At 56.1% G+C, this 12990-nt stretch overlaps 2 protein-coding genes across 2 annotated transcripts; both read right to left on the bottom strand.

Annotated features, from left to right (window-relative positions):
• Nucleotides 1-367: 367 nt before the first annotated feature.
• FOXL1 (forkhead box L1) lies at nucleotides 368-1279 on the bottom strand. The gene has a single exon (XM_009957459.2). The coding sequence runs from the start codon at nucleotides 1277-1279 to the stop codon at nucleotides 368-370; it is 912 nt and encodes a 303-aa protein (XP_009955761.2).
• Nucleotides 1280-8677: 7398 nt separating this feature from the next.
• On the bottom strand, nucleotides 8678-10192 carry FOXC2 (forkhead box C2). The gene has a single exon (XM_009960715.2). The coding sequence runs from the start codon at nucleotides 10190-10192 to the stop codon at nucleotides 8678-8680; it is 1515 nt and encodes a 504-aa protein (XP_009959017.2).
• Between the last annotated feature and the right edge of the window lie 2798 nt (nucleotides 10193-12990).

The following is a 12990-nucleotide window of genomic DNA, read 5'->3' on the forward strand; positions in this document are numbered from 1 at the left end:
ACCAGCGTGGGACCCCTCACCCCCCACCCCCACCCCCCCCCGCTGCCTTCCTCTGTATCTACCTCCACCGCCCACGGGAAAAGAAAACTGGTTTTACCTTTAAAAGTCCATCTGGCAGGGGGAAGGTGGGAGGCAATCGCTAAAGAGAGCTCCGCAGCAAGACGTGCCTTGAAAACGTCCTGAAATCCTGAGTCACCTTTAACACCGCTTTTATTTTTATATATATATATATAATTTTTGTTTGGTCTTTACCCACTCGGTGAGGTCTGAGTCCGGTCTCTCCCTCTCATCGCACCCCCGGAGCGGTGACACCAGGGAGGGGCGGGGGGCGGGGGGGGGGGGGGGGGGGTGGATTGTGATGGAGCAACTACTGCAAATTAAATACGGCCTCGGAGAAAGGGAGAGGGAAGCAGGAGAGGAAAGGGATGCCGATGTGGTAAAGCCTCCCGTGCCCCTGGGAGTCGAGCAGGAGGGAGGCGTTGAGGGCCGGGCCGAAGCCACCGCTGGCGACCAGGGACTCGCCGAGGCAACCCACGGGGCTCTCCCGGGTCGTCTTGGGGGTCACCCCGGGTGGCGACTGCCTCAGCCCCCGGGCGAGGATGCTCTCGATGCTGAAGCTGCGGCCCCTCGGAGCGCTCTTGTGCGACGGGGCGGCGGCGGGCGGGCGGGGAGCGGAGGGGGCCGGGGCTCCGCCGCAACGGGGCGGACCCCCGGGGAGAGCCGCTTCCCCCCGACCCGCTTTGGGGACCCCCTCCTCGCCCGAGTCGGCCGTCGAGCTGCTTTTGGGCCGTTTGGGCTCGTCGGGGCGAGTCGCCGGCCCTGGGTACTCGCCATCCGCGCTGCCCTTCGCCTCCGGTGGCCCCGGGGCTTTGGGCTTCCTCTTCCTCCGGCGGTAGTTGCCATTCTCGAACATGTCCAAGCACCGGGGGTCCAGGGTCCAGTAGCTGCCCTTGCCGGGTCGCCCCTTCTCCCGGGGTACCTTGACGAAGCAGTCGTTGAGGGAGAGGTTGTGTCGGATGCTGTTCTGCCAGCCCTGCTTGTTGTCGTGATAGAAGGGGAAACGGTCCATGATGAACTGGTAGATGCCGCTGAGGGTCACCTTCTGCTCCGGAGCTTCTTTGATAGCCATGGCGATAAGGGCGATGTAGCTGTAAGGGGGTTTCTGCGGAGGATCCTGCCTGGAGATCGCCCCGCTGGGGGCAAAGCCCAGGGCGGCCGGGAGATACACCATGGAGGGGCTGCCCATGGGGGAGAGGTGGCTGCCGTAGATGTGGCTCATCGCCGGAGGGCTTTTAGCTCCGGGTTTTCCCCCTCGGAGGCGAGCGAAGGGACGGGGAAGGGCAGGAACCTGGGACGAGTCCACCGGGGAGCTATTTGTGCGAGCTCAGATCCCAGCCCTGCCTGAAGGAGCTCGCTCTGCCTCTGTCCCTGCTTCATAGCTCTTAAAAAAAAAAAAAAAAAAAAAAAAAAAAAAAAAGGAGAAAAAAAAAAAAGTTAAATAATTGTTGTAAGTTTGCTATTATATGTTGACTTAGCACTGGAAAATAAATTGTCTCTGATAAACAGTCGTTTGTGTTCTCAGCCCACCCACATTAATTAAAATTTCATTGCTACAAAACTCCAAGCTCTCTCCACGTGTCTTGCTGGTACCAGCCAATGGTCTCCGGGTTATTCCTTCATTTGTTTATAGAATTAGTCTGTTGATAAGTCTGCCCACCCAAGTCGAATCAAGCTGTGTTTATTTGGAAAAATTTCCGGGCACCCAATATATAAACGCACTGATCTGATGTTTGAAATATCACGTCCACCCTTTGACGCTGTAAGCACACACAGCAGAGCAGGATGTACACTGCTGGAGCTCGGGGAGGAGCGGGCAAGGATCCCCGCAGGAAAACTGGGGCATTAAACAACAAGAAAAAAACCGCTAAAATGGAAAGAAAAGAAGAAAAAAGGGATGGATGAGAGGAGAAGGCAGCGCTGCGGCGGGAAGGAAGGAAAAGGGACTGTCTGGAGTCCCCAGGAAGGGGGGGGCTCAGGTGTGGAGGGGCTCCCCCACCGCAGCCTGCACCTCCCCGTGCGGGGACCCGGCTCGGAAGGGCGGCCGGGGGGGGGGGGGGGGGGGGGGGGGCGGGTGGCATGGGGGGGTGTCCCCAGCCCTGCATCGCGACGGGCCACCCGGGAGCAGACGAAGGGCGAGCGCCGGGCTCAGCCCCGGACAGGGAGACCCCCGGGGGCTGCAGCGAGCTTCAGAAAAGGGGAATTTGGCAGGCGCGGGGAGCAGGGCCAGTATTTGTGAGTGCGGGCCTGTTGCTTTATATTATGTACTTTCCTGTTTATAACAAGGAGGGGGATTATAACAACTTTACAAGTGCACACAGCTGGCCGGTGCTTACATTAGGAATTTGTGATGCTCTTTTTCTGTATAAACGTCCAGGTTTGGGGCTGTGTTTTCTGTTGTTGGATTTTTTTTATTTTTTTTTTTTTTTTAATACGCTGATGTAACGGCTTTAATCCGAGGCCCCGAGGGATTTCGGTGCAGTTGGAGGCGTCGGCTGCTTCCTCAGCAACCCCCCCCCCCCCCCCCCTTCCACGGGGAGACCCGGTTCCGTGGAGCATCATTTCTCCGGGGGGAGGGAAGAGGAGGCCTGAGGGGGTTTCCTTCCTTCTGCAGAGAGAAATATCCCATCCGTGCAGCTCCCACGACCGTGGTGGGACTTATACCTGGCAGGGGAAGAGGTAAAAGCCGGACTCCGGGGTCCCCCCCACCACCGTCCGGCCCTGGCGATGCCCCCTCCCGCCGCCCCGAATCTCCCTGCAAGTTCCCCTTCACCCGGAGGGTTTCTCGCCCACTTCTCCCGTCCTGCGGGGTGCGGAGGGAGGCGGCTTCTCGGGCAGGATTGGGGGGGGGGGTCTCCCCGCTTACTGGCTTGCTCCACACGTGGGAGGGAAACCCACCCCTCTAACACCGCGCTTGCATCCCTCCCCCGCGGTGCGCACACCCGCCGGCCCCCGGGAGCTGCAAGACCCACCCGGCGCGCCATCAATGCAATAGACTCCCAAAGAAATCAAAAAGGGGAGGGAAAAGAAGGGGGTTGGGGGTGGGGGGGGGGGCCTCCTCTCGTCTCGACACTGGGGACCAGCACTCCTGGGCAGCCCCACCACACACACACCCCCCGGTAGCATCCTCGCCAAGGAGGGATGGGACAGAGCCTGGCTGCTCGAACCCGCCCGCCGCATCCTCAGAGCAGCCTGCCGAGGTCGAGGGTAGCTCCCCCCCTCCTGGCTCCAACCCCCTCCTCTCCCCACCTCGGGGAGTCCCCCGCTCCTTGGGACACTCCAAGCCCGGATTATTAAAACAATAAATACTCGCGTGTACGGCAAGAGACAGGCACACGGGCTCCCGCTCCCTCCCCCAGTAAAATTCTTTCTTCCTCCGTGTTTTCCCCTCTTGGCGGTAGGAAATCCTTGGAGGCGGGGATGCGGCTTTTCTCTCTGCTCCTTCTTTCCAGCTCATGTGCTGCCTGTTGTCCCTCTCCTGCCAGCGGCATCGCTGTAGCTCCCTGCGTTATCTGCCCGGGAGCAGCGCTCCGAGCGGCTCCGACGGCTGCGGGGTGGGATGGGGGGGGCGGGAAAGCGACCGACTCGGCGGAGGGGGCGTTTGTGGTGGTGTTATCGTCGCTCTTTCCCTGAACAGGAAAAAAAAAAAACCGCAGAGCCGGCGATGGAGGCGCTCCTGGACGTGTTTCCCCTCCTCTCCAGCTGACAAACCCCTTTAAAAGCAGCAACGGGGAGAGCTCCCACCCGGGGGCAGCGCGGGTGTAAATCGGTGCTCCCCACTCCTCACTGCATCCCGGCCCTGGGGGAGAGGGGTGTAAATCGGTGCTCCCCACTCCTTGCTACATCCAGGCCCTAGGGGGAGAGGGGGTGTAAATTAGTGCTCCCCACTCCTCGCTGCGTCCCGGCCCCGGGGGGAGCGGGGAGGTAAATCAGTGCTTCCCATTCCTTGCTACATCCCGGCCCCAGGGGGAGAGGGGGTGTAAATCAGTGCTCCCCACTCCTCGCTGCATCCCGGCCCTGTGAGGAGAGGGGGTGTAAATCAGTGCTCCCCACTCCTCACTGCATCCTGGCCCTGTGAGGAGAGGGGGTGTAAATCAGTGTTCCCCACTCCTCACTGTATCCTGGCCCCGGGTGGAGCGGGGGGGGGGGGGGAGTGTAAATCAGTGCTCCCCACTCCTCGCTGCGTCCCGGCCCCGGGGGGAGCGGGGAGGTAAATCAGTGCTTCCCATTCCTTGCTACATCCCGGCCCCAGGGGGAGAGGGGGTGTAAATCAGTGCTCCCCACTCCTCGCTGCATCCCGGCCCTGTGAGGAGAGGGGGTGTAAATCAGTGTTCCCCACTCCTCACTGCATCCTGGCCCCGGGTGGAGCGGGGGGGGGGGGGGGGTGGTAAATCAGTGCTCCCCACTCCCGCCGCAGTTCGGCCCCGGGAGAAGAGGGGTGTAAATCACTGCTCCCCACTCCTCGCTGCATCTCGGCCCTGTGAGGAGAGGGGGTGTAAATCACTGCTCCCCACTCCCGCCGCAGCCTGGCCTGGGCTCCCTTAGACACGACCCAGAGGGGCCCGGTGGGAGCTGCGCACCCGTCTCCCCCTCGCCGTGCACGGCGCTGCACAGTTGCGAGGTCGCTCGATATTGACCCGGGATTTCGGGTGTATTTCTCTCTCTCCCTGCCCTTCAGCGCCTGGTATGGATTGTCTGCAAAGTCCCCTCCAAAGTGACAGAAAAGCTAGTGGCCTTCTCCAAAAAAACACTCCTGTTCTGTGCCTTCCTACGGCGCGTTGCCGAGCTCTAGGGGAGGTGGGATGGCTTGGGAGGACAACAGAGACCCCCGTGCCTGGGTTGTGAAGAGGTCTGGGGGGGGCTTCCCAAAGGGATTGTGTTTTACCAGGGTCCTGCAGCACCAGGGAAACGTTCCCTTGGCCTCACTGCGGGGACATCCCACGCAGGGACCTTCCCGGTGGGGACAAGCTGGAAAACCGCTGTCCCTTCTCCTCCTGAAACCCGGAGCTGTCTGGGCTTTCGGGCAGATTTGTAAACCCATAGGTTAATGACAGCGCAGAAAACAAACAAACAAACAAACAAACAAACCAACCAACCAACAGAAAATAAAACAAACCAAACAAACAAACAAACAAACAAACCCAACAACCAAAACCCCCCATCCGCCATCCTCATCCACTGCCCAGAGCCACGCTGGGCCCCGTCCCGGTGCAACTGGCCATGCAGCAGCTTCAGTCAGCCCCCGCTGCGGCCGGGCTTGGCCCTCCTGATCTGCTACGGGGGCGGGGAGTTACGCTGGACCTTCAGCTGCGAGGGTCTGGGGGGGCCCGATCCCGGCGCGACTGTCTGCAGCAGCCACCCTGGGCCTTCCTCCTTCCTTCCTTCCTCTCCCTCTGCCGGGCTGAAGTCACCTGTCGCGACAGATTCCTATCGCATTATCGACCTCTGTATCTCAGCTTTTCGATAGAGCCAAGGAAAGATCCCTGAATCCCGCACTTGGCTCTCGCCTTCCCCGCGAAACCAGCCCACCCAAAAGAGCTCCCCTCGGGATAGTGGGGGCGACTGGGGCTCAACGGAGAGAGGGAGATGGGGTCTGCCCCCCCCCCGCCCCAGCACAGGGCACAGCAAAGGGACGAGGGTCTCGGTCCCCAGCCCTTGCCCCTGGGAAGTGGGGCTGGATGCCCACCCTGCCCCGGCTGCGGTTCCCGGCGGGTGGGAAGGCCAGCGCCTAAAAGAGGGCTTTTCTTTTTCTGCCAAACTCCTGAAATCCTGACACCTCCGAAGCCGGAGTGCAGCAGGGAGGGGAGGGGGAGCAGCGCAGATCCCTCGCTGGAGCATCTCACAGGGATGGGATGGGGAAAAAAACCCCACCACCAAGGGGTTATGGGGGGAGGGGGACCCTTAAGCCTGGCTTAAGCTTCGGGCCCCCCCAGGAACTGTCCAGCAGCAGCGGCCAGGGGAGGTGGCACAGCCCCGGGGGGAAGCCTCGGCACCCCCCGGCACCCCCCAGCACCCCTGCCCACCGCCGAGGAGAAGGGGCTCCGTGTGCCCACGGCCTTAGCCGGCGTGGGAAAACGGGGGAGCATCAGCGGCCCCGGGATTTCTCCGGGCGTGTGGGAAAACCCAGAGCAGCCACCTGACTTCAGTCACCCCTGGCAGGGCAGGAGCCCCCCGGGCGCTCCCCCACCGCCGGCTCCACGCGGGGAGAAAACACGCGAGGAAAGGGGCCTGAACCGGAGCAAGAATTCTTACCCGCTTTGGGGTTTTTTTTTACGCTCTTAGCCTAACTGTTTTCTTTTTACCCTTTTACTCTATTGATTTTTTTTTTTACTCCATTAATTTTTTTACCTTATAATTTTTTTTTTACGCTACAATTTTTTTAACCTCTTTTTTTTTTTACCCTTTACTTATTTTCTCTCTTTAAAATAGCAGTTTGGATTTTGTTGCGTTAAACAAAAAAAAAAACAAAAAAAAAAAAAAAAAGAAAATAAAAGAAAAGAAAAAGAACAAAACAAAACCAAAACCCACCCTCTGGGAGCCAGGAAAAATGGCAAAGAGTTTTACAAGAATGTTCCTTAAAATACAGATCAAGTAAGACTCGGACATTTTTTTCTTGTTTAAACCGAGAGTTTCAGTGCTTTTTGCCAGCTTTCTAGCACATAGCGAAATTCACCCGATCAAAACCAATTTATATCATCGATTCTAACAGCCTGCCAGGGGTATAACTGCTCCCTACCCCAGCCAGGGCTACGGGGGTTACTGGGTGGCTGCGGGAGGTGGAAGGGGGGGACGGCTGGGAAATGTCCCAGGGAAATGTCGAACGGTTGAGCCTCTGCAGCGGCTGGAAAAAGAGCCGAGCTCCCAAAGAGCCCTCCTAAAGCTTGATTCAGGCTTCACCGGCATTGCCCTCCTTCAGCTTTGCTGTTCCCCCGCACCTCGGGGCTGGGGTAAAACCGCTTTCCCAGGTTAAGGCTGGTTGAGGAAAAGGCACAACATCTGTCAGTGCCCGGCATTGCGAAGAGAAACTTAAACAAGGTTCAAATCAGCCCAAATCCTTACCCGGGAGAGGATTTCAAAGTTTAAAGTAATTCTGAACCGAACTTTCCTCCTTCTTTTAGTCTCCGCAGTAAGTCCGGGTTTAAACGATCGCTCTTATCACCCGCACCCACTCACAGCCTTTCAGGCTTCCTTTAAAAAAAATAAATAAAAGAGGATTTTGTTTGTTTTCTGTCGTGGGAAGAGCCGGCTCCGGGCGCTGAGACGCGCGGAGCACCGCGCAAGGCCTGCGCGGACAGGGACGGGGTGAGGGGAGCAGAAATCCCCCCCTCCCCGCGGCTCCTTCCCCCCCACATACACACACCCTCGCCCCGTTCTCCCCATCGGAGGCCTGAGAAATTTCCCTAAATTTCAAGCTGGCAGAGGGTCTGGGACTGGGGGAGAGAGCCGGTGCGCAGACCCCGCCGCCCCCGCGGTGCCTGAGCCGTTTCCCCCCGCAGTTGTACAATTCCCAGCTCTCAACCTCGTATCAAAGAAATCATCATCGCAAGAAACCTTTAAGCTCCAGGAAAACGACTTTGTTTTAAAAACAAAGCAGTTTTCCGCATGAAGGAGAGGTGAAGGGAGAAAAAAGACCTGCAAAAAAAACCCCCTATGTATATACACAGACAAGCGCCAGACTTGGAGCAGAAAAAAACAGCATGGATTTATTTTAAGGTAAGTACAACAATTAGGACCACATAAGACAAACGAACTTTGAAGCAGGTTAAAGCAAATAGTCCTTAGGAATGGTCAAGATGAAGTCTATTATACAAAACGTCACACATCGTAAATAATAATAAAAAAGTATCAGATACTTTGTCTTTTTTTTTCTTTCAAAAAAAAAAATCCACCAGCAAAAAATAAATTATTTCCTCGTCTTGCGAAAAGAAGAGCTCTAAAACGAAAGAAACTCTATTGCATAATTGTACACAGAATAAGAAGAAGAAGAAATCACTTGTCATTAATTTGGAAGTTAGGAATCGTTGGGCGAGACAAAAATAATCCAGTGAACTCAACTTTAAATATTATATTAATGGCTCTGAAAATCAGCCTGATCAGAAATCCACACATTTTTTACAGCACAACAGAGAACTTAAAAAATACCCAGGACATATATTTATATATATATATATTTATATACTTTTTTTTTTCTTTTAAAACGTATAAATGGTCGTTGTGATATTGGTCCATAACTTATTTTTCTGAGACCCCCTATACTTTAGCATATAAAATTTGCCACTTTTAGATAGACATATATATATAGAATTATTCCTTTTTTAATTTTTTTTTAATTTTTTTTTTTTTAGGAAAGATCCCCCTTTTCAAGTAGAATTTACTTGCTTGGCATTAAGGAGGCCCAAAACGGGGCTTGGGATCTACAAACTCTGGGGCTCCCAGGTCCACGGGGAAGCTGTCAAATTTATTATTTTTTTTTTTTTTTCCTGCATCTGAAGTATTTGGTGTGGTTTTATCGATCCTGATTTTTTTTTTTCATAATAATTATTATTAATAATAATTTTTTCCTTTTTTTTTTTTTTTTTGGCAGATGGCCCTAGGCGGGGAGGGGGGGTGTAGCGGCTACTCAGTACTTAGTGCAGTCGTAAGAGTAGGGGGCGGCGTGGCGGTATAGGGAGGGCGCGGACCTGTAGGGGATCTGACAGGCGGAGTTGCTGCTCACCTGATGCTCGCTGAGCGAAGCGCTCTCCATCCCCAGCCGATGCGAAGTGAACATTTCCCTGACGTTGGGAAAAGTCTGCTGTTGTGACCCAAAAGCGTGCCCGGGCAGGTGACTCAACTCAGCCCCGTGGTTGAGGTACCAAGAGGCGGTGGGCTGCCCCCCCGCCGCCCCACCACCACCACCACCACCACCTCCTCCTCCTCCTCCTCCTCCGTGGGGATGATGCCCGGTTCCCAGCGCACCCTCCTGCCCCGCCGGTAGGTTCAGGGTACCGAGGGGCGACGGGGCACCGGTGGGATGCTCGGCCAGACCCTCCTCCAGCGCCGCGGGGGGGACGCACATGTGGCCCGGCCTCTCGCCGCTGTAGAGGCTCATGGCCCTCATGCTGCAGTGGTAGCTCCCACTAGTGTCCAGGGCCTGGCTGCACGCCGCGCTGTAGCCCGACGGTTGCCCCGGTGGGTAGCCCAAAGGCATCCCGGTGCCCGTCCTGCCCTGAGAGGCGGCACTCACCGGGCTGAGATCCCCCGCGGGAGAAGTCCGCAGGGTCATGATGCTCTCCACGCTGAAACCCGGTAACCCGTTCCCGGCGGCGGGGTGATGCTCGGGAAGCGAAGCCTCCGGTGAAGCGGCGGCGGCTGGAGGGGAGGCGGCGCTGCGGGGGCTGTCCCGCAAAGCCCCGCCGCTAGCCGGGCTCAGCGTCTCCACCTTGGTGATCACCGGGAGCTCGGGGGATGCCGTCTCGCTTTTGATCACCACCTTCTTCTCGGAAGCCGGAGCCGAGGCGGAGGAAGAGGAAGAGGAGGAGGAAGCTTCCTTGGGGAGGTCGGCGCCGGGCAGCCCGGGGGGTTTGGGCTGCTCCTTCAGCAGCCGTTCCCGGGCCTCCTCCTTCTCCTTGGAGACATCCTTCTTCTTGAAGCGTCTCCGGCGGCGGAGGAAGCTGCCGTTTTCGAACATGTTGTAGGAGTCGGGGTCCAGGGTCCAGTAGCTGCCCTTGCCCGGCTTCTTGTCGTCGCGGGGCACCTTGACGAAACACTCGTTGAGGGAGAGGTTGTGACGGATGCTGTTCTGCCAGCCCTGCTTGTTCTCTCGGTAGAAAGGGAAACGGTCCATGATGAACTGGTAAATCCCATTGAGCGTGATTTTCTTGTCGGGAGCGTTTTGGATGGCCATGGTGATGAGGGCGATGTAGCTGTAAGGGGGCTTCACCAGGTCCTTGGGGGCGGCGGGTTGGTGGGGGTGGTAGGGTCCGTAGGAGCGCCCCATCCCCGCCGCGTACTGCTCGGCGTGGCCCGAATAGACGCTCATGGGGTTGCCCATGCCGCCGTACGTCCCCGCCGTCCGGTAGTAGTTCTGCTCGCTTAAATACGGCACCACTCCCAGAGCGTTGGGATCCGAGACGGAATAGCGAGCCTGCATCATGGAGAGGGGCTTCCCGCGGCCGGGGAGGAGAGGAAGAGGAGGAGGAAGAGGGTGGAAGGGCCTCACCCCCCCCGTCCCGGACCCCTCTGCGGAGAAGGAAGAGGGGAGAAAGGGAGAAAAGGGTGGAGAGAGAGAGAAAGTCTCAGAGACGAGCTAAATCCCAGCGTGTCCTCTAGCAGCGGCACCGCAGCAGCATCCTTCGGGTCGCCGGGGGCAGGGGGGGGTCTCGGGCGGCCTCTCCCTCCCTCTTGTGATTTTTGTATACACACCTATGGCGGGCGCTGCTGCGGAGCGGGAGGCGGGGAGCGGGGAGGGGAGGGGAGGGGGGGGCTGTTCTCGCAGGAAAAAGGAATTATGAAAAAAAAATTTTTTAAAAATAAAAAATAAAGAAAAAGGGGGGGGGGGAAAAAAGAAAAAAAAAAAAAGCCTTGCGGAAACCCAGTTCTTGTCACCAAACAACGGCCCGAAATCTTCCGGAGCCCGCGGGGGCCCCGCCGGCTCCTGGCGAGGGGTGCGCGGGGATGCGCGGGGGGTGCGCGGAGCCGCCCGAGCTCCTCGGCCGCGCCGCTGCGGAGCTTCAAAACTCGCCCCGCGCCGCCGCCGCGTTTTTACTCCCCGTTGGCCCCGCCCCGCGCCGCCACCGCCCGCCAATGGCGGAGCGCGCACCCGCCGCCCCGACCAATGGGAGAGCGGCGGCGGGATGCGGTGGCGTTGGCGAGCATCACGCGCGGGCACGCGCCACACACACGCGCTCGCGCGTGCGCGCGCGCGGCCGCCTCGCCTTACTCTAAAATTATATATACACGCTTAAAAATTATATACATCCCCCTTTCTGTAATTTTCACGTTTTGGCCCCAAAAGGGAGCCAGCGCCGAGCGGCTCTGCCCGCCCGCGGCTCCTTCCCTCGCGCGCCACCCAAAAGCACAGTTTTTAAGCACTTTTTTCACTTTTTTTTGGTGTTGGGTTTTTTTTTTGGAGCCAGGTTGGTCTCAAGGACGGCGGGTGTCGCGACACATCCCCGCATGGCCCCGCGATAACGGTGCCCCTGTGCCGGGCGATGTGCTTCCCCGTTTTTCCTAAATCGACTTATTTTTAAGTGAAACTGCCCGGCGGTTCCTCGCCTGCCGCCGGGAAGGGCCACCGGGTCCCTCCCCGCGTTGCTCGCCCGCTGGCGAGTGGCATCTCGCCCCGCTTTGCCCCGCGGCCCCGCCGTCGCTGTGGGCTGAGAGGTTCCGCTTTGGGGGAGTTTGAGGGTATTTTATTATTATAATTGGTTTTAAAAGAGAAAAGAGTGAGCGCACTTCAGTGGGGGGTTTTTTCGCTTTTTTTTTTCGTTCCGGCCGTTGAGGCGGATTTTCTTGTGCCTGTGAAATCCGCCCCTCTGCCTTTTCTCTAATGATTTAATTAGAGGCAATCAGAGCGGGACAATTAGGGACGCTTGGTGGCCAAAGGTAAACTCGGATATTGGGGAAAACTCCTGCGAGCTGCCCTCTCCCACCCGGGGGAAGCGGGGATCTGCCCAGTGAAAAAACGAAGGTGGGAAACAACGATTTTGCCCCTCCGCTAAAAATATAAAATAAAATAAATCGTCATTGCAAAATCGATTCGAGGCCGGAGAGACCAAGATAAGGTTAAAATTCATCAGCTGTCACATCGGCAGGGCTCCTTCCCGCTGCTTGCCCCCAGCCCGGCTGCTCCTGCTCCGATTTCTAAGCGGGGATTTTTTTGGTTTCTTACACTGTAATTCTGCCTTTCCCTCCTTGCAATTTGTGTGGCTTCGTAAGGCTTTAAACAAAGATTTTTTTTCTCTTTTTTTTTTTTTTTTTTTTTTTTCCCTCCCCTAGACTGTGATTTTTGCCGGCTGCCGGTACGAAGGGTCCCTTCCCCGCTCCCGCCGGTGGGGACGGGACCGCAGCCGGTTCCGGCCGTGGGAACTCGGCGGTGCTGTTAATTACCGGAGATTTTCTTCATAAGAAAGGAAACGATTTTATGCCATAGCTGGGGGAAAAAAAAAATTAAAAAAAATAGGAGGCAGCTCTTTTACAAGGAGGTATAGTTAAAAATTATTTGCGATGGAAAAATCGATTGGGAAGCTTCGCCGGACGCTTCGAAATTGTTATTTGATTTTGATGCAAATAAATGTACAATGTTCTGCGAGGGTTTCATCAGCCGAGCAAACGTCCGGGGGATTTTTCTTTATGAAAACAAATAGTAAATTCTCTGAGGTCTGCTGATACTTTTCATGTAAAATGTACGACTATCGAGAAAACTTTTTTTTTTTTTTTTTACCCTGGAATAATTTGAGAACGACTTTAGATTTTTATCTTCTGTTTTCAAAGAAATCATATTTCATATAAAAACTAGGGCGTTTTCTTAGCGTACGCAAGCACACAGGATTTCTTAAACAATATCGCTTTTTAAAAGGCAAGAATTTTTAAAGGCAAAAGCTTCACCAAAGCCATCCCTGCGGCATCCCAGAGCTGTCCCTTCCTAGAAGCCTGCTCCGCTCTCGAGAAATAACCTTGATTGCATCTTACCTCCCCTCGGCTGAAAACTTTACCGAGATGAATTTCTACAGAAAACCAAGCAGCACCACTAGGTCTTTGCTTGCTGCAGCGGGGAACTTAACAAAGACTAAATCAACGGGCTCGGGAAAGCCCAAACTTCAAATCGCAGGAAGAAAAACATCCCCCCCCCCAAAAAAAAAAAAAAAAATCATCGCGATGAAAAATCGCCAGCTTCCAAACGGGGGAGCGCAAAGAGAGCAGTCCTTTCAAGCAAGAGAGCAAGAGGCACGG

Source organism: Leptosomus discolor, chromosome 8 (genome assembly GCF_034619465.1).
Source record: "Leptosomus discolor isolate bLepDis1 chromosome 8, bLepDis1.hap2, whole genome shotgun sequence".
Classification (NCBI taxonomy): domain Eukaryota; kingdom Metazoa; phylum Chordata; class Aves; order Leptosomiformes; family Leptosomidae; genus Leptosomus; species Leptosomus discolor.